The sequence below is a fragment of the Babylonia areolata genome, chromosome 23, assembly GCF_041734735.1.
Source record: "Babylonia areolata isolate BAREFJ2019XMU chromosome 23, ASM4173473v1, whole genome shotgun sequence".
NCBI classification, from domain to species: Eukaryota; Metazoa; Mollusca; class Gastropoda; order Neogastropoda; family Buccinidae; genus Babylonia; species Babylonia areolata.
The window spans coordinates 24,301,890-24,324,389 of record NC_134898.1 but is presented as its reverse complement, the minus strand read 5'-3'; the positions used below and the strand labels follow the sequence as shown (position 1 = coordinate 24,324,389).

At 42.2% G+C, this 22,500-nt stretch overlaps 1 protein-coding gene across 1 annotated transcript in view; it reads right to left on the bottom strand.

Moving 5' to 3' along the window:
- The window catches only part of LOC143297925 (uncharacterized), a 114,832-nt gene that overhangs the window by 67,061 nt on the left and 25,271 nt on the right, over positions 1-22,500 (bottom strand). The window contains exon 3 of the mRNA XM_076610510.1: positions 14,113-14,297. Within this exon, the coding sequence (XP_076466625.1) occupies positions 14,113-14,287 (175 nt within the window). The 5' untranslated portion in view covers positions 14,288-14,297. The remainder of the gene's footprint in view (positions 1-14,112; positions 14,298-22,500) is intronic.

The window sequence follows — 22,500 nt, the reverse complement described above, 5'->3', positions numbered from 1 at the left end:
TGTGTGTGTGAATATAACACGTTTAGGGTCATTAACTATGTACGTGTTCTGTGGATTATGGAAACATGAACATGCTCAACATACACTGTCTTCCAAAAAAGGTTCATGGCTGCCAAAATGGCGAAATAAAAAGATACGTATAAAAAAAAAAGTTTGCAGAAATGTGTGAATAAGCGAGTTGCATTCTTTTTGACAGGAACAAAATTGAGCCTGCAGTTTCAATGACAGTACGTTCCAAACATAATAATGATACCTAGAAATCGCTTCGTGTTTACACACAAACAAAATCTAAACTATGCAAGCCAAAGAACCCGTAATCGAAGCCAAGCATTCGATGATATAAACCGGCAGACGAACACACCCAGCATGTATCCAGCCTAGAATAAACAGAACACATAACTGCATGTATAAACGGCAGGGTAACAATGGTGATCCATGTAAGAGCCGCGATACGAGTAGAACGTGGCCCAGAAACGCAAGAGAAGAATGGGAGACACAAGAGCTGGACGAGGAATAGAATAAGAAGAAGACAAAGGCGACACAGGCTGATCTGTTGCCTACATCAGTTCCAGCCCAGTGACTGAGGCCGGCGGAGTTCATTAAATCTGCAGACCCGGCTATTAACCCCTTCTCGACAAGCGCCGCTATCGCCACCGCCACCAATTTGCAGCACAAACCGCCCCGCGATAACTGCTGACAACAACGTCTCCCCACGGACCAATAACTCTCGAAGCTCGCTCGCGCTTGCCACTTTCACTGTGAAAAACGGAGGAGAACGCGAAAAGACCACAGCGATAAATCAGCGCCCTATTGCCTCTACTCCCCAATCTGCCGGTGTTATCGAAGCGGGGGTTAACTCGAGTTATCCAGAGGGAGGGGGGGAGGCCCAGAGAGGGTGGAGTGGGGTGGAGTGTGGGGGCGTGGAAACTAGGGCTTGCGGAGGGTGATGTCCCGTTACATACGGGCAACAAACTGATCCAGTGAGTTTAGAAGTTTCGGCTCGTGATATGCGTTTGTTTTTGCGAGGACGGCGTGGTATGGCCTGATATGACAATGCTTTTTTGCTTTGATGTTTGCTTGTCCAGAGTAACAGATGATTCCTTTTTGTAGAAACATAAAGATGAAACCGTGTTCTGCATGGGAAAACAGACTTTGGGTGTCCACCGCAAGTGCGTATTTCTGTTGTCACGTTGTTTAAAATATTCTCTTCGTTCTTTCTGTTTATTCTGGTTTTTGTGGAAGTGGTGGAACAGCGATTGTGTGAGACAGTGTGGGCAGGCTTTGATCTCTCTCTTTTTCATTGATACTGTTTCGTTCAATGTTTCTTTCCTTATGTTTATGTTTCCCTATGATCTGGCATTACTGATCGTCAGTGCATGTGAATGAAGCTGTTTCACGCACGCGCGCACAAACACACACACACACACACACACACACACACACACACACACACACACACACACCTAATCTCTTTCTGGAGAGACCTGAAAGGTACAGAATCCAAGAAAAGCAGTCATTGCAGTTAATTTAGCTTGTTGTGACTCGGCAGGTGATCTCTTACACACACACACACGCGCGCGCGCGCAGAAAGAGAGAGAGAGAGAGAGAGAGAGAGTAGCAGACAGGCAGAAAGGAAAGGTAGGCACAAAAGGAACAATACAGAGATAGAAAGAATTGAAGAAACACACGCGGGGTAGAAAGGGAGGGAAAATAATCGACAAATCAGCAAGCAATAAAAGTTACGCTCTCTCTCTCTCTCTCTCTCTCTCTCTCTCTCTCACACACACACACACACAAACACACAGAGGTGAGCCAATGACGGCAAGTGTTTCAAATATAAACAAATACAAGTGAAAGGTCTGATTATGATAGTCTCCTTGCTTGTTTTTCCTTCTTCTTTTTTTCTCTCCTAGTAATATATTACACAAAGTCCATGGACAGGTGAAAACAAACTTGTTAACAGCAAACCCGCTGATCTCATTCCCACCGATGCTGGTCTGCGAAAGCAAACTAAAAATGATAAAATAAACACACAAATGAAAATGAACTGAAAAACAACAACAAAAAAACAGAGATGGGCACAAACCGAATGAATTCAACCATTTCTGACCTGGAGGGGAGGACTAGTGGGAATGTGGGAGGAGGCACTGGGTATCTTAATCAGTAAGGAAAAAAAAAGAAAAGAATATATACAGAGAGAGAGAGAGAGATGAGAAACATGATAATTGAGAAAAAAAACACCAACGTTTTAATGTAGATAAACAACTAAACAAAACAAGAAATACTTTACTTCTTTTTTTAAAGGCAGAGGTGGGGGAGAAAGGGTAGAGAGGCAAGACGGACGTCGATGTGGTAGCTGAAATAAGCGTGAAAAGCAAGATTTGAACCCTTCGCAAACCGTAAATTATTTTTGATTATTTGATTTCTCTCTTTGGGGAAAAAAAGGCTATTCGGTCCACCTGATTTTATCTATGGATCCGTAAGGCATTTTCGTACCGACAGTGAACCATATCATACAGTAAGTGATCTGGTGACACCACTCACAGTGTGGACAGTGAACCATGTCATACAGTAAGTGATCTGGTGACACCACTCACAATGTGGACAGTGAACCATGTCATACAGTAAGTGATCTGGTGACACCACTCACAATGTGGACAGTGAACCATGTCATACAGTAAGTGATCTGGTGACACCACTCACAATGTGGAACTGTTCTTTATTAAGTGGGGTGAAAATCACAATCCAACGATTTCCCGAAGCTACCCGTGAACGGTGATATAAAACTATTAAAAAAAAATTAAAAAAAAAACAGGAAGAAAATGAGGCGAAGAAATACACACCTTAGAAATAAAAAAACCAAAAACAACAGTGACTAATAAATAGATAAACAAATAATATTTGCACCTTGTGTTTGTGAGGGGGTTAGAGGGACTTCAAAGGACGCAAAGGGGTTGAAGTGCGTGCAGTACGAGTGGTCGGTCAGCTCAACAGCACTGCAGCCCAAGCTTTGTCATGCAAATAGGCACTGACTCAGGGGAAGCAAGTATTGTGTCATTAGAGGAAAACAAGTGAAGGTGAACAAATAACTTTTATGTCATAAATTTTTTTTACAAATATGTTTTGTAAAAACACATGGGGAGGGATGGTAAGGTGCATATGAAACTGACAAATTTTAACTTCACCAACACATCAGCTACCCATCCCAGCCAGCCTGCAAACGATGACAACAGCAACCTACAAACGACAACTCGTGTGAAAGCCATCAAGAATGCATATTAAGTCCCGTTAACTGATGCCTTGCTTACTGAACATAATCTTCACGACAGGAACAGCAATAAAGGGATGGAAACATGGCAAATCTTTTGTCTCGCTTTCCTACGATCTCTCCGCTTCCCACTTCCACCACCACCACCACCACCACCGCCATCATCATCAGCCAGGTCTACGAGGAGGACAGAAACCAAGAGCAATTAGGAGTCCTCCAGTCTCCATCCCCGAGGGCGCATCCCTCAGGCTTCTGGGATCGACGAAAGGGTGGTGAGAAAGGAAGAAAGGGGTACACGGGAGGGGATGGGAACGAGGTGTGTGGGAGGGAGGGGGGAGTGAAGGGGTGCAGAGGGTTCTGATGGTGAGTGTAGGGGAGGGAGAAGTCACTGAGGATTGTGTTGACAGTCGTATTCTACTGAATTGTACTGCATTGTACAATACCGTATTGTACTGCACAGTACTGTATTGTTTTGTTCTCTTTCGTATTGCACTGTAATGTACTGTCCTAAACCCTGCTATGCTGCATCGTGCTGTAATGCATTTCGTTCAGATTAGTTTCGCACTGTCACTTGACATATCCCAGAATGACATTAAGACATTATGACCGTACTTCCTAGAAGAGCACGCCATTACAATGTCACGCCACACCTATACTTTCGTGCTTTCCAGAAACCCGGCAACCTCTTCGTTTCACATTATTTTACTCAGTGACGGGCGCAATAGTCGAGTGGTTAAAGCGTTGGACTTTCAATCTGGGGGTCCCGGGATCGAATCCCGGTAACGGCGCCTGGTGGTTAAAGGCTGGAGAATTTTCCGATCTCCCAGGTCAACATATGTGCAGAACTGTTAACGCCTGAATCCCCTTCGTGTTTATACACAAGCAGAAGATCAAACAGCGGTCGGTGGGTTATGGAAACAAGAACATATCCAGCATGCACCCCCCCGAAAACGGAGTATGGCTGCCTACATGGCGGGGCAAAAACGGTCATACACGTAAAAACCCACTCGCGTAGATACGAGTGAACATGGAAGTTTGCAGCCCACAAACGAAGAAGAAGAAGAATTTTACTCAGTTCGATACAGATGACAGTAAAGACTGTCGTTAGGAGTGATGAGATGCAGCATTAACGCTCACTTTCATCACCATTCTCCCCCGTCGAACAACGACGCCTTCAAAAAACAAAAACAAAACAACAACCAAGACCCAAGCACTGCATTTTAAATTCCACTCTACAATCATCATTCTCTCATCGATCTACGACTCGCTACCGCACCGCCTATTTTTTTCTTCCCTGTTTCGGCTTTTTGAATTAATAATCCACTGTAATGACCACCACTCCTGTGCCCCTGCTCCACCCCCATTAGCCCCCTCCCCTTCCTCTCTCCCGTCCTCCAATCACCACCGCAAAAAAAGGCTCTTTTCTCTTGTGTTCAAAAACTCAGTCAGTGACCACCGACGGCATTTTTCGTCGTCCCCCACGAAGCGAGGCGATGTTGTGGAAATTAGCTAAATTACACTGCGCCTTCCTCTCTGATTTCTTGCTCTCTCTCTCTCTCTCTTTCTTTCTCTCCCTCTCTCTCTCTCTTTGTGCACATCCAGAGGCTATGGGCAGAAAAGGGCGGGGGCGGGGGGAGGGGGAGAGAGAGAGAGAGAGAGAATTAGAAGAAGAAAGAAGGTAAAGGAATTAAGAAGAATGAGGCAAATGTATCAAGAAAAAACAAACTGCACAATCATGATAAAAATACTGAACCTGAAGAACAAGAATAGATGGGAAGAAGGGGAGGAAGAACAGGAGGAAAAGGAGAAAAGAGGAAGGAGGATAGGAAAAGATGGAGAAGAAGAGGAAGAAGGAAGAGGTGAAGGTGTAGAAGATAGACTAAGGATAAAAGAACAATAAGAATTACAACAATTACAACAGTGCATGAACACCGCCACCACCAACAGTGCTTGCACGAACAACAGCATCGCGTCGCGGTACACACCATCTTTTGCGTCTGGCAGCAAAAGAAAGAAAGAAAGATGGATAGAAAACGAAGGGGAATATCGCATATTTACCAATGGTGAATTGTGTTAAAAATTCGCCAGTATTTCGCCTTAGAAGAAGAAGAAGAAGTTGAAAATGATGATGAAGCAAAAGACCAAAAGAAGAAAGACACGAAAAACATCACATTGTTCTTTAAACTCACTTCTCCCTTTCCACGATGGATATAATGTTTGCATTTGTATTTGTATTATTCTTTTTGTCACAACAGATTTATCTGTGTGAAATTCGTGCTGCTCTACACTGATATAGTATGTATAGTTGCAGCCAAAAGCCGCGAAAATGAGATCGCAGTCATGATTCAATCGTGCTTCCACTGTCCAACCCCCTCTCTCCAGTCAAGCAGCAGTATCATCTCTGAACTGGCACCATCAGCCCACATCACCCCGTTCGCTTCTCACCTACAACACCTATTCAGTCTCCTCTCCTCTCCACACATCGGCCCCCGATCATACTTATGCCCCTCCCTCCTTCCTCCAGCTCCCCCACCTCTCCATCTCCAACCTCTCCCACCCTCCCCCTCCCCACCCTGACATCCAGGGCACTGCAAAAAGCATAGCGCAAACAGTGCGTCAAATCCTGTCCAAACAATAACCGTGTGTCAGAGTGGGTCCCCCTGTCTGTCAATAGAGTCAACTCCCCTGCCTTCCAATCACGTGACTCGGGACTCCCCCTCTCCCCTCCCTTTTTTTTTTCCAAGGGCAAATAACCAGTGGGAATCGTTCCGTTGTGCCACCGCTCGCTCTCCCCTTCCCCAACGTACGGCAGGGCTGCAAGATCAATGATGTCTGTCTGTCTGTCTGTCTCTGTCTCTGTCTCTCTCCTTCAGTGTGGATCACTCAAAGAAGTGAAATGTGCTGCGTTATTTATTCGTTTATGATGGCATTTCATGTATTTATTAAATGTTTGCTTGGAACATTTCATGGCCTATCGTGTATATATATATATATAAGATAACCGTGCATCCATCCCTCCATCACTCCCTCTCCCCTCTCTGTTCTCTCTTACCTCCGCCCTCATCTCCCTCCCTCCCTCTCTCTCTCTCTGTCTCCCCCCCCCCCCCTCCTCTCTCTCTCTTTGTCTTTTTCCGCGGACATGCAAGTTCGTGGTCTCCATCCCCTCTCCGCCCCCTCACCACCATCTCTCTCTCTCTCTCTCTCTATCTATCTCGTCCCTCATTCCCTTCTACCGTCATAAGCAGCGTACTCGGTTTCATTAGATTTGTTGTCCTCGCTGCAAAATGAGGGATAGACACTTTTTTTGTGGTCCAGTTATAAGTGACATAAAAGCAAGTCGGACAGCACTTCAACACTGTAAATACCCCAGTCAGTTTCCATACAGCTTGCTTTGTAGCGTCCAGAATATATCTAGAGCAATGTGAGAAACGTGCGCTGAACAGAGGTACAGACAGCCTGAAACCGTACAGCCTTCATCTGACTGCTCGTCACCCGGGTGTGTGCCCAAACCCTAGAGATTGTCAGGATTAAAGCGATTTCTGAAGGAGCTGCGATGTCCAAGACAAACGGGTCATTCCGCGGGCTCTAGTCTGGCTTGTGAGTAAACAGGAATACAGTTGAAACAAAGGACCTTATTAGTAAAAATATCAGTAAACGAATTCGATGGGTAGGGGTTGGAAGTGTTGGGCAGGTGTGCGTGCGTGCGTGTGTGCGTGCGTGCGTGTGTGTGTGTGTGTGTGTGTGTGTGTGTGTGTGTGTGTGTGTGTGTGTGTGTGAAAGAGAAAGATAAATAGAGAGAGAAACAAAGCGAGAGAGAGCATCTATGTCGTTGTGTCGTATAGTATGTTAATACATTCTTCCTCCGTCTGTCTGTCTCGTTTTCTTTACATGTACACACCGACACACAGACACAGGGTACAGTCACACACACACACACACACACACACACACACACACACACACATAGGGCACACACACACACACACACACACACACACACACACACACACACACACACACACACACTATAAACTTAGTGTCTTTACAGCAAGCGTTTTGTTAGCGGAAATATCGCGAACCAACGCCTTCGGATGATTTGATGCAGGCATGTACGTACAAACGCACTCATTCGCTACGTAGTCTACACATTCACGAGAATTTCATCGATTTAATGTCTGAATTAACAAATTTTGAGAAGAAAACCCCTGGTAAGTCAGTCATACGACCCTTGAAAAAACTCTCTCTCTCTCTCTCTCTCTCTCTCTCTCTCTCTCCCTCACCCCTCCCTCCCTTCCTCCCTCTCTTCCCTCGACCCCCAGCCCCTCATCTCTCTCACTTCGTAATTAAAACGTTTTACCTCCTACCACCCACACAATACAAAAGAAGAAGTAAAACAAAAATGTCTAATGCGTACGAACATTTATGAAACTGAAGGTCGGCAAGCAAACACAAAGTTTTTTTGTGTGTGTGTTTTGTTTTGAGACGGTGAGAGATGAGGGCTGATAAAACCTTTACACACAGAGGGAGTGGGGTGGTGTGGGTCGGGGTGGGGTGGGGTGGGGTAGGGAGAGACGAAAGCTGCGATTCCAACAGAACTGTAATTTCTCTCTCTTTGTACTGCTTGCCCTCACCCACCTTGCGCGTGAACGCGTGGTCATAAAACATATCTGCGCCTATACCTGCGCCTACACGCGCGCGCTTGCATGTCTGTATATGTATCTGTGTTTGTATCTATCTATCTACTATCTATACATATATTTTTTATGTCTAGTTTGTTTATATTATTCCTGTTTGTTTACTCACTTTTGTACTTATTTACTTGCCTTTACATCTTGTTTGTTGGTCTTATGATAAGTGACCTAGCGAGTCAGCAGCAAAATGAACAAGCTGCATCTAAACACCTTGATTACTGATTGAAACCCACGATATATTATGGATATCCGTATCTTCCTTCCCCAACCTAACTCCCTCTCTCTCTCTCTCTCTCTCTCTCTAGCAAACTTTTATGGCCTGTTTTGTTGAAAAATGGAATCAGTGGTAAGCTGTATCTTTGTGTGAAAAGTATGTATAATGAAGTGAAAGCGAGAGTGAGATCGGGGGCAAAATTATCAGATTGTGTGAATTGTATTCGTGGGGTTAAGCAAGGGGATGTCTGTAGCCCTGTCTTGTTTTCACTTTTTATTAATGAACTAGCGTTAGAAATTATGCAAAATGGTCAACATGGTGTTACTTTTGATTTGATTGAACTGTTTGTTTTACTTTTTGCTGACGACATGATTTTGCTGTCTATAACAACAGTTGGTTTACAGCGACAACTTAACAGTTTATACACTGCTGCAACTAATTTACAGCTAAAGGTAAATATGGATAAAACAAATATTGTTGTTTTTCGTAAGGGAGGGTATTTGGCAAGAAATGAAAGATGGTCATATGGAAGTGAAAGAATAACTGTCGTAAACGCATATAAATATCTTGGGATTTATTTTTCAACAAGACTTAGTTTCAACTTTGCATGTCAAGACATTGCGAATAAAGCAAAAAAAGCAGTTATTTTGATTCTTCATATTTTGTATAAAGTAGACTGTAGTTCTTTTAGTGTATTTGTTAGATTATTTGATTCGCAAGTTCAGCCAATATTACAGTATGGAGCAGAAATCTGGGGACTGGAAAATAGGATAGTAACAGAAAAAGTGCACTTGTTTGCATTGAAACGTTTTCTTAATGTAGACAATCGAACTCCAAATGATCTTGTTTATGGCGAACTGGGGAGATACCCTATTTATCTAAATTCTTATATAAAATGTATTAAATATTGGCTAAAGTTGACTAGAATGAATGAAAACAGATATCCATTTAAAGCATATAAAATGTTATATAGTTTGGATAATAATGGTAAGAAGACTTGGGCAACGAGTGTTCGTCAGTGTTTAAATACATATGGCTTTGCATTTGTATGGGATAATCAAGGGGTGGAAGATATTGCAGGTTTCTTAAAGTGTTTCAGACAACGTATTATTGATTGCAGGTGGCAAGACTGGCATGATCATATACAAACTAGTGATAGATTCGCACAGTTTAGACTTTTTAAAACATCACATGTGATTGAGCCATACATTGAGTTAGGACTGAACAGATATATAAAATGTACACTGACAAAATTTAGATTTGGTATTTCTAGTATTGCTTCTCATAGTTTTAGGTATAGCATTCTAAATGAACCCAGGTATACATGCCGATTATGCAGTTCGGGTAAAGAAGATGAATTGCATTTTTTTGTTATGTTGCCCTGCTTTGTGTGACCTTAGACAAAAACTTATTCAACCGAAATATTATAGAGATCCGTCTAATTTTAGGTTCAGTTTACTCATGTCTTCAAGACAGGAATGTACTCTGCATAACTTGGCCATATATATATATGAAGGATTGAAGAGACTAAGTACAGTTATCTCGTGAATGTTGTTGAATATTTGTGTTGACTATTTTGGGTGATATGGTTGATATTGTGCTAACAATTTTTGGTTGATTTGAATTGTCTATTTACTGTGTCATGTCATTTTGTAATTATTATTTATCAATGATTCCCCCTTCAGTAAGGGGCTCTGGCCTTATCTGAATAAAATATTCGTTCGTTCGTTCGTTCGTTCGTTCGTTCTCTAGCACACACACACACACACACACACACACACACACACACACACACACACACACACACACACACACACACACAGAGGACGCGCATTCTCCCTCCTTCCCAACCACCACCACCACCACCCTTTCCCCCGTCATACCACCTAAAAAAAAAGCTGGATTGTCAGGAGAGTGGGTGGGTTAGGGGTGGAATGGGACGGGTGGTGGAGGGTGGTCTCAAGTCTTGGCAGTGCTCGACAGTGGGTAAGCAAACACATAAGCGTTTTCATCAGATCCGCTGTTAGCGACCCCCGCCGCTCTGGCTGGAAGGAAAACAAACCCCGTCAGGCTTGGATAGAAAGACACACATACAGACGCACAGACAGACTGATACACAACGGACGGGTGGCACGCACGCGCGCACGAAATGAAGCAGGCTGCGTGCACATGTACTGTGTCCATATCTAAGCGACACTGAGGTGCCAACACACACACACACACAGACACAAAGACACAGACACACAGACAGACACACACACACACACAAAGACACAGACACACAGACAGACAGACACACACACAGACAGACACACACACACACACACACACACACACACACACACAAACACACGAAACTTAAACTGACGAATGTCAATTGTAGAGGAGTTTAGAGAAGCGGGTGTTTGCTCTCCCTCTTAGTCTCTGTCTGTCTATCTGTCTGTCTGTCTGTCTGTATCTCTGTCTCTTATCAAATCCTATCAAAACACAATCTAAATGAACAGAAAGAACAATCGAAATATGTAGTGAGCAAGAGAGAGAGAGAGAGAGAGACGCTTTGACACTTTAATGTCATTGGCCATGAGGTCCTTATGACATGGGTGAATGCATTAACATACTTTCAATTTATAACAAACCATTATAGTAAACGAATGAAATGGCGAAAGCAAAATTAATAATGAAACAAAACAAAGTTCCTTCTTTGAGAAAGACAGAGAGAGAGAGAGAGAGAGAGAGAGAGAGAAAGAGAGAAAGAGAGAAAGAGAGAGTTTGAGAGACAGATATAACGCCAAAGAAAGAGGAGGAGAAACAAATGGGGAAGGATAACAAAGGGAAATGCAAAAATGAAAAAGAAAGAAAGAACGAAAGAAAGGGAGGGTGGAGACAAACAGAAATAGAAAAAGAAAAGAAATAGAGCAGAAAGAAATGAAAGAAGGGGCAAAGAACAGAGGTCATGAAAAAGAAAGAAGAATTTTGAAAAAAAAGGCTGAGAAAGGAAATGAAAAAATAAAATAAAATAACTAAAAGAAAGAAGAAAAGAAAGGATGAATAAACAACCGAAGGGAAGAATAAAAGAATAAACACACACACACATACACACACACACACACACACACACACACACACACACATACACACACGTACAAAAAAACTACAACACACACACACACACACACACACACACACACACACAAACCAACAACAAAAAACAAAAATACAAAAAACAGGGGAAAAAAAAGATACAGAAAGGAGAATAGTGGTGAAATGAAAAGAAAACAAAGAAAATTAAGAAACAATTGAAAGGAATAATAAAAGAAAAAAAAAACGAAACAAACAAATAAACACAGGGGGAAATAAGAACGGGGACGAAGAATATGAAATGGAAATACAGAAGAAAAGAGAATAGTGGTGAAGAAGAAGAGGAGGAGGAGGAGCAGCAGCAGCAGCAGCAGAAGAAGAAGAAGATTAAGAAGAGGGGGAAAAGAAGAAGAAGATTGATTGAATCTTTAGTGGGTAAACAATTAGGCGCAGTAAAGGCCTTTTTACAATTCTGCCCATTTAACGACACAAAACATAAAAATAAAGAAATAAAATAAAATAATAAGAACGACGAATAAGAATAGTAAGTGGAATAGTCTATGAAAAGTAACAAAGAAGAAGAAAGAAAGAAAGGAAGAAAAAGAAAAAGAAGGAAAGAAAGAAAGAAATGAAGAAAAAGAGGAAGTCCGGCCAGTCCACCAACGCGTGGGGAAGAAACCATGTGTAAGGACGCGTTGCTCCCACGGTCGGTGTAGAACTCACACTTGAGCACCCCATTTCGGTTCGGACCCAACCGGCGGACACACTTGAAACAACATCGCTGATAAACCTGAACTGTCACGCTGTTTCAATCCCTAACGGACCCGCACCGCTTAAATGCGAGAGGGATGGGGGAGGGGAGCTTGAGTGAGCATATCCGTGCATGCGTGTGCGCGTCAATATGTTCGTGCGTGTGTCTGCGCGTGCCCGAATGTGTGTGTGCGCGCGCGTGTGTGTGAGTGTGTTAGCACACGCTTGCAGGTCTGTGTCTCTACACACCTGTCACACCCCACATAACCAACAACGAAGGGAACTGTAGTTTAGAACTTTATTCCCCTCAAACTCCCACCCCCACTCTTCCCACCCCAACAAAAAAGTCATAAAATGAAATAGAATTAAATAAAAATAAAATAAAAATAGAAACAAAAACGAATAAGTAAAACAGAACAGAAAAAAAACGGGAAAAAGTCCACGGGAATAAACTTCAGTCGGGGGGTTGTGGAGGGAGGGCGGTAAGAGATCGGGGTAATCCTATCAACCTTACACCGGAGAGGACCTGACGGGGGGTCTCCCCCCACGCCATCTTGATACCGGACAGCTAGCTGACTGAAGGAGACCATCGGGAGTCTCCCTGTAGTAGTAGTGGTCTATGATCTGATGATAGCTGACACGATAGGAGCCACAGGACCAACTGTACGTCTCTCACAAACAACACACTTATCTCCCCTCCTCCACCCCCCCCGAACCCCCGCCTCCCAACCACCACTCTCTGCCTGAGGACTGGCTTGCTTCCACGCTGTTTTCTGTGTCTGTGGGTATTCGTAGTTGTATGTATATGCGCTTATCTCCTCGCATATTTTACTAATATCTCGCTCTTTCTTCTTTTCTTTTTTTTTTCTTCGTGTTCTCTCTCTCTCTCTTTCTTTTTTTTTTTCTGTTTCAAGGTGACTTAGTTCGCTTTCGTTGCTGTGGTATTCATTTTTGTGGTGTGTTTTAGGTCAAAGTATTATCAATATTATTTTTATTTCCTGTGTTTTGATCGACTCTCTCTCTCTCGCTCGCTCTCAAAATCAATCAAACAAACAAAAACAAAAGCAGAAAAGGGCTATTTCTAGTGAAGGACAATCTAAGATGTTTTCAAAGCCAAGTCGTGGCCATTCATCAGTATTCTTTCATCACGATGATGATAAATCAGCAGGTAAAAAAAAAAAAAGAACATGGAAGAATAGGCAAGAGAACACGTAATAGTGGAGAAGAAGGAGAATCACACACACACGTTTTGTTTTGCTTTTTGAGTGTGTGGTACATGTAACTTTGCATGCGTGTCTTACAAACCATGTTAAGGTTTGACTGACATTAACATTGATTCTGATTCTGATTCCGATTCTGATTCACACACACACACACACACACACACACACGCGCGCGCACGCACGCACGCACGCACGCACACACACACACACACACACAGAAACACACCCACCCATCCACACACACACACACACTGCAAGACAGACAGACAGACAGAGACAGACACACACACACACACACACACACACACACACAGAGAGAGAGAGAGAGAGAGAGAGAGAGAGAGAGAGAGAGAGAGAGAGAGAACCTGAGGACTAAGTGAAGGAAGAAGGAAGAAGGTGGGAGAACTCCAAACACGCCACAACAACAATGAGAACAACAACAGCACCTCCCAGACAACCAGCAACAACAACACCAAAACACCACCTTCCCAAACATGCTCCAACCACAAACACCCATTCCCCCTATCCTCATCTCCACACAACAACAACATCAACAACGTCATCATCACCCCTCCCCCCCACCCCCACCACAAAAAAAACCCACACCAAGAAAAACGGCTTGCATCTTGAGGCAGGAAGTAGACAACACGATCATGGGCACATACACCTGCATCACCACCACCAACGACAACAACAACGACACCTCCACCACGAACAACAACAACAACAACAACATGTCTCATTAACCGTCAGGGAAGACGGCGCGCATCCTGGGGTAGGAGGCCGGAAGTACACAACACACACACACACACACACACACACACACACACACACACACACACACACACACAACCACCACCAACGACAACAACAACATGTCTCACTAACCGTCAGGGAAGACGGCGCGCATCTTGAGGTAGGAGGTGGACAGGCGGATGATGGATGCCTTGTCCAGCTGGCTGGTGATGGCGGAGGGGAGCGGCAGCATCTTGGCCAGCTCGTAGAACTCCGCGTTCTCCTTCTCGCGGCGCGTGCGGGCGGCATTTTTCGACTTTTCCTTCATAGCTTCCACCCTGCGACACAGTGTCACGTTCACTTTCATTTTCAAGGTGTCAAAGCTCTGGGTCCGATCCATATGCGCTACGTAACACCTCATTCGAACAGATCGGTTTAGTTCAGTTCAGTTTCTCAAGGAGGTGTCATTGCGTTCGGACAAATCCATATACGCTACACCATATCTGCTAATCAGATGCTTGACCAGCAGCGTAACCCAACACGCTGGCCATGCCTTAAAAACCTATTCTAATTTGGTGTTGTAAAACGTTTATACAAAATTATATAAAATGATCAAACAAAATAAATATAAAAACAATGAGCAAAAACTCAAAGCGTGGTGTTACGGTTTAATTCAATATATCTTTATTCAGAAAACGTATCATTATACATTTCCACATAAGCAACACAGCAACAACAAGCTAACAGAGTCATGCTACTATCATTTTTATTTAATTAAATATTGTAGCTGCAATCATAAGTGTCACCAAGTCGCTCAGGTCGAGTGTCAGGCACCCCGCATGGGTTATTATTAGTACGTAAAGGTTGCCATATGAACAGCTTTGGGACGAATTTCAGTTTGCTATTTGAATGTGCTAAATGTTCCATCTTAATGCCAACGAACTATTTTTACAGGTGCTGTCCAGGTTAAATTTGTGCATCTGGTTGCGTGGTGTGGTGTGATTAAGTTACCACACAGGTTGTCCCAGAATTAACAACGAGTATGAGAGAGGTTTGTATGACATACACACATTGTAAACAAGGCGAAAGTGCAGTCGCAATTCCGCCGAAAAATACATATGAAGAAATAAGAAAATTATTCTCCACAGACAGACAGACAGATAGATGGATAGATAGATAAGAAAGTAAACAATAGAAATACAAATGAATATTAAGACAATGATTGCGACTGGTTTCACAGTAAGGATGATATACTGACCTAATTTCGAGCGTACAACTATAGCTCCAATTAAATCTAGGAGACGGAAGAGATCGAGTGTCTGTGTGTGTGCGCGTGCGTGTGTCTGTGTGTGTGTATATGTGTGTGCGGGGGAGAGGAAGGGGGATACGCTCGCGCTGAACTGAGCTAAATCCACTTACTATTCATCATCGATACTTCTTCTTCTTCTGCGTTCACTCGTATGCACACGAGTGGGCTTTTACGTGTATGACCGTTTTTACCCCGCCATGTAGGCAGCCATACTCCGTTTTCGGGGGTGTGCATGCTGGGTATGTTCTTGTTTCCATAAGCCACCGAACGCTGACATGGATTACAGGAACTTTAACGTGCGTATTTGATCTTCTGCTTGCATATACACACGAAGGGAGTTCAGGCACTAGCAGGTCTGCACATATGTTGACCTGGGAGATCGTAAAAATCTCCACCCTTTACCCACCAGGCGCCGTCACCGTGATTCGAACCCGGGACCCTCAGATTGACAGTCCAACGCTTTAACCACTCGGCTATTGCGCCCGTCATCATCGATACAATTTTTTTTCTTAATCTGCACCAAATTTCCAGCAACTAACTAAAAAAATAAAATTAAAAAAGGCACAAAGAGAGACAAAGAGACAGATAAGACAACAAAAAAAAAGAAAAAAAAAAAGAAAAGAAAAGAAAAAAAGACAGACGGATTGATAGACAGTCAGACAGACAGACAGACCGACAGACAGACAAGGACGCGGATGATTTATTCATAGAGCCCGTGGTTTCTGGGAGAAGTGTGCACACAAAAATAGCAAGACCAAACATTCCGGGCCGTCAGTCAACACACTTGAGAACTTTTTGAGTCAGTGAGAGGAAGGAAAATATTACACTGCCATGAAGAAACTTTTCAGTAACTGCAGAAAAGAGAAGGGAGGAAGAAGGGTGTGGGGGTGAGGTCAGAGACAGAGACCAGAGAGAAACAGAGACAGAGAGGAAGTGAGAGAAAGGCAGATAGGTGGGAGGGAGGATGGAGGGCGATAGAGCCAGACAACGTAGGGAGGGATGGGAGAGACTGACATATAAGACAGACAGCGCATTATATAGACTGAAAGGCGTACACTGGAACACGCGGTGCTGAACAGTATCCGAATGAGAAAAAAGGAGAAAAGAAAATCCCACATATAACTATCCCTGTCGGCTCAATGGAAATGAAAATAAAACAATTACTAAACGAATGAATAATAAATAAAACGGGAGAAAATAAAGATAAAAGACCTAATGGAACTGGAATTTATCAATCAAGACCAAAACCCCATATGAAGAGGTGTGAACAGAACCAGATCATCTATTTTCTTTAGATGGGAAGAAAATAAGGATATAAAGCTTAGAACATAAACATGGAAAGTGAATGCCGTACTGGATAAGACACAAGCAGTGATAAAAAGATTAAAGACCTAGTGAACAGGAGAAAACAGCGATACTGAACACCCTGGCAGTGACCCAAGAAATGGTAAAAACCAATCGCAGAAAGGTTGGTGATGCACAACACATTGGGATTTGAACTAAAAGCTGAGTTCTTGAACTGTGGTTTTTATTTTATTTATTTATTTTATTTTATATTTTATTTTTTTATTTTTTTTGTTTTGTTTTTAGTTGTTTTTTTCTTTTGTTTTTGTTTTTTGGTTTTTGTTGTTGTTTTTTTGTCGTTGACATTTACGATTCTCATGTGCCACATCCAATCATGAGAACGTTTGGATTTTTAGTCGACGTTCAGAAATTGACTCGATATTTCGTGTGCGACAGCCCTAAGACTGGTGTGTGTGTGCGCGTGTGTGTGTGTGTGTGTTGTTTGTGTGTGTGTGTGTGTGTGTGTGTGTGTGTGTGTGTGTGTGTGTGTGTGTGTGTGTGTGTGTGTGTGTGTGTGTGTGTGCTGGCGAGTGTTGTAAGTATGCAGTGTGTGTGTGTGTGTGTGTGTGTGTGTGTGTGTGTGATGGAGAGAGAGAGAGAGGCTGGGGGAGGAGAGAAGGCGAGGAGGGGGTTGGAGAGAAAAGTGAACAGCCGGGTGCAGAAGGCATGAGTTTGAGGAGAAACGGGGCAAAGTAATGATCGAGCTATGTCATACAGGTGACATGTTTGACTTTACTTTCACTCTCATCAGCCTTTGTGCCCTCCCTTTATAAGTTAGTCATCTCTTCTTCCTTGCTTTGTTTATTGAGAAAGAGAGAGAGAGAGAGAGAGGGAGAGAGAGATAGAGAGAGAGAGAGAGAAAGAAAGAAAGAAAGAGAGAGAGAGAGAAAGAGACAGACAGACAGACGGAGAGGAGAGGGAAATGAGACACCTCAACGCTAATATTTTCGTGAGAGTGAAAACGAAAAAAGAAAGAAAGAAGGAAATACGGACAGACAGAGAGACACAGAGAGATAAAAATCCAGCACATCAATTATTAAGAGGCCTCCTGTAGCTATGTGTTGGTTTTGGTGCGACATGTGGGCCATCTCGTTTTTCTGAAGATCTTAACCGAGCATCGAACGAAACTTAATTTGCGCACATTCCTTTTTTCTTTCCCCATTTCCCCACTTTGTTCCCTGTCTATTGATTTGTGCCAAACGAAAGATAATTACGGTATTTTATTTCCCTGTTTTTGTTTTGTTCAGATTTTTGTGTGTTAGTGTGTGTTTGTGTGTGTGTGTGTGTGTGTGTGTGTGTGTGTGTGTGTGTGTGTGTGTGTGTTAGTGTGTGTGTGTGTGTGTGTGTGTGTGTGTGTGTGTGTGTGTATGTGTGTGTGTGTGTTCTAGTTGCAACTCTCGATAGATACACACTACGAAGATACATGCATTTATTTCTTCTTGAAAAAAGAAAAAAAAATAAGAAAGAGTGCATTATCGTTTTACTATGGCTAAAAGCCGACTGTATTATTCTATAGTTGTGAATGACTGACATACATCGACAGACCTTTTTTTTTTACTTAAAAAACAAAACAATACTTTGAAATATGAAAACTGTTGCCCGTCACAAATGGAGAGTATATATACAAAAATATTCCCCTGTCAGATTTAAGGATCAGTGAAAAAATGTATACTTCAGCACATCTAACGTTGTCCTCATAAAATTTCACTGTGTGTACTTCATGACAACAAGACTGAAAACCATTGTTCGAGACTAACCGGCTTTCGTTTGGGCCTGAGTATCAATGTGCTGTGTGCTATCTTAATCGGAATATGATACCACAAGGCAACTGACCTACTTCAAGCTTAAAAACGAACTGCCTGAAACATTTTTTATCGAACGAAAACCACTCGCACATTTCACTCAAACGTTCAAAAAAAAAAGGGATCCTTTAAAAGCTTGGACACAAGCAGGATTCAGAGACTCAAGTCACTGTGGGATATTAATTTAGGGCTGAGACGAAGAAGTTGGGGAAGGATACAGAATACAGGGAAGAAAGAACGTGGTGAGTACTTACTGTCAGGGGTCCATAGCCAGAAGCAAGTGGATCGTCGCGACCTTGTTTGGGGCAGCAGTGACCACTGCTTATCTCTGGGACCTTCGCGTGGAACCCCCATCTTACTTAACTGTCCGCGCGCCTGGCCATGAAAAGGTACCCTTCCCGCAAGTAAAGGTAAAAACAGACTCCACAACGCTCCCCGACCTGGTCTTCACAGACACCGCGATAAGAGCTTTTGTGTTCCCTCTTTTCTTTTAATGTCTTCTTTTTTTTCTTTTTTTTGACATTATTTTCTTGTGTGTTTTTTAAAATGAGTTTTGTGTGTGTTTTTGGGTTGTTTTTTTTAACATTTGTCATATTACACGGGTTATGTTATGGTGAATGGTTGAGAAGCTCGTGCCTCTACTACAAACTTTAGTCTCATTTTGAGCTTCAGATTAGTGTACTTGACGGAGAAAAAAATTGGGACATTTTAAGGTCTGATGCCCGGATACACCAAGATTTATGTGTTTGCGGGGGTGGGGGTAAGGGGTGATTTTCTTATGTTGTGGCTGTTTCCTGGTGTTTTTCTCTTTTTTTCATATATTATCATTCATTTATTTATTGATTCATTTCTTAATTTCTTATCCATTCACTTGTTTACTTATCAATTCATTCCCTTGCCTTTGTGTTTACAGCCGACTGGGGCAGTACATATGTCTGTCATGTGCTGTGACATCTTGCGAAACAAACAAAACCTTTCTGTTAACCAGACGTGTATAGTTACTAACGGTGATTTTAGAAAAAAGAAGTAGTGATTATATCATAATAAACCAGGACTCGTGCCTTCATTTTGAAGGTGAACAACTATCGATTAAATGCTGTCTGTGTGGGGGGGAAATTGTTTTTACTAAACTTTCCTGCTTAAAATGGGAATGGTTGTGGAGAACGACCTAAAGCTGATTGTCGATGTACTCTAACTTCCCTACCCGAACATGGAAGCAAAGACCCTGTATAGGGTCTTTGAGGGAAGGCAGCTAATAGTGTCACCAGCAGATGACAGCTCGTTCGTTTAATGGACAATTTATCAAAGTCGCTATTTCCTCCAGGCTGCCACTTATATGAGAAATAACCCCAGAGCCTCAAGGCATGGCTGCAAGGAATTTGGCAACGAAACCAGACTACATGCTGACCAGCCGTGCAACTTCTCATTTCCCCCACCCCACGTCACATGAAAGCGCTTTAATCCTGACGAATGTCCAAAACTTGCTGTCCAGTTAATTTTGAAAACAATATTATATACATGTCGAAATAGGGACTCCCAGCATTGGATTTTTTTTAAAACAAACTTGCAGACAAGATCAGCTGACATTCAGTTTGCAAAGCTCAGAGAAGTGGTGGAAATAACAAGAAAACTTACGTTTCGTTTATTCATTAATAGTCTGTTTATCAAAGATGATATTAGACTGGGGAAAAATATTATTACTATTATCATTATTTGGAATATTATCATTTCTATAATCATGATGATGATTGCTATCATTAATTAGAAATCATCATTTCTGTATGTTCAAATGAAAAGGGGGCGGTTGAGGTGGAAGGGAGGGCGTGGGGAAGGGGACTAAGGAAGAGAGAGAGAGAACGGATGTGGAAAAGATAGAGTACAAAATGTAAAATGGAGAGGTTGAGTGTCAGTGATCAGAGAAAAAAACACACATAATATTGGAAGGGTGTGTGTGAGAGGGGGAAGCGGAATTAGGACAGAAAATTAATCAATAATCAAATATTGTATGCACTACGTCTGTAGATTATTATTTGAAAGGAGGAAGAAAACTTACAAGGTAAGACAGAACACAAAACAAGACAGGAGCGACATCACTGTAATACCCCCTCCCCATTCCCCCTGCCCCCTCCCCAAAACAGTAAAACGAAATAAAATAAATAGAAATAAAAAGATAAAAACCCTGAAAAAGTAGAAACAGCAGTACCTGAGTTGTGAAAAACAACCAGGAGGAGAATATAATAAAGAAAGGGAAACAAAACATATAAACTGCTTCTACTGTTGTTAGCATAAACAGGAAGATGTCATTTTGAATTATTCTACATGCATTCACTTTTGTAACTGCCACAGTCATGGAGTAAAATATGGACGAATCATCTGAAATTTGAACCTGACTCCAAGGGACTCTTCTAAGAACGGCAGAGGAACGCCAAACTATCACACACACGGTACACACAACAAAAATGCTTCACCCTGTCTATGTGTTTACCGAAAGAAAGGCGGATAAGGTTCGGATTAAGGGGACGATCCACGATAAGGCTCGGATTAAGGGGACAATCCACTCTCGAACAACATCGTACCGTCGGACTCCAGCGAAAGGCAAAAAATCTGTTTAAAAAAGATAATGGATAAATGAGTCAATTGTTTTTAAAAATCGTGGTGTGTCGAAGCATTATATTTTGATTACAGAATCTTAGTTCATTATTTGATACTACAACAAAAAATAGATTCATGAGAATTTCGCTCGCATCGACCAGAATAGGGAGCTAAACATAGAAATTATACTCACATGCACTGCCTGAATTTGTCTATTTATTAATTATTTATCTATTTATTTAGTTATTCATTCATTTATTTATTAATTTATTTTCTTATCTATTTATTAATTTTTTGTTTATTACAAGACAGTTAACATGAAATTATCGATTTGGGGCATGTATTCAGTAAACTTTGTTGATCAAATCATTCATTAAATTGTATCTATTCATTCATTCGTTTTTCCCGCCACCAGCTCATCATATCGTCACCTCCCACAATGATGACACATGTCCCATCACTGTGATGACACACACAAACACCACTTTCCGGTCTTGCATGCATGCAGAAGCCCACAGGCAGGCTATTTATACACGTACAGCGCGAGACGTGCGCTCGTGCCTGTGTCCTATCTTTGGGCCGTGACAGCGGAGCACGCATGACATGTCGCCCATTTCCAGCAGTCGGAAGGAATCGAACGTGCTGTGTATGTGTTTTTGCTGACCGTCTGCACTGGAGGCTGCAGCACAGTGATAAGACACGGAGACAGCAGACAAAACAGCTTGTTGGGAATGCACTGACGATGTGCACGTGGTTTAAAATGTGTTTGTGATTTGTTTCCTTTTTTTTTTTTAATTCACAAAACGAAACAAATTAACGAGTTTCATTGTACAAAGTATTGGGGGGGAAAAGCCGGAAAACATGACTGACCAAAAAAAAAAAAACAACTAAAAAACAACCACAAAAAACAAACCCAGCTCATCGGGAAAGCGTTTACTATGTGTACTTTGTTTAAACGTGTGTGTGATTTTTTTTAATTCACGAAATGACATATCAAAGCGATTGGTATTCAAAGTATATAGAAAAAAAGACAAACAGCAAGCTTAGAGCTCATATCGTGCTGTTTCGCGTAATAATCGTACATACACTTCATAAACGTGTTATGTGTTTCAGTTTGGAAATAATTCTTGTATCTGTTACCTGTTTTTGTTATTCATTTATTAGTTTTGTTCAGAACCTAACCAATCTCGAAGACCATTTCGGGGTTTTAAAAACGTCATAGAAGTATATCTGCAACATGATTAATTGAAATTGAACTTCAACTGTTGTGACACGCATTTAACGCTGAACAAAACCGCCAAGCGCCCACACACATACATAATTCTGATCCACGACTCTTAAATATCCGCCGGTGAGCGAACACACTCACAAAACTACACAAACCCCTGATGTGCGCATAGCCAACAATACTTTCTCTGCAGAACACAACTCGTTTTATCCAATAACCTTCGAGCTACCGGGGAACACACGACAACGACATTCTTCCTCGCTTTA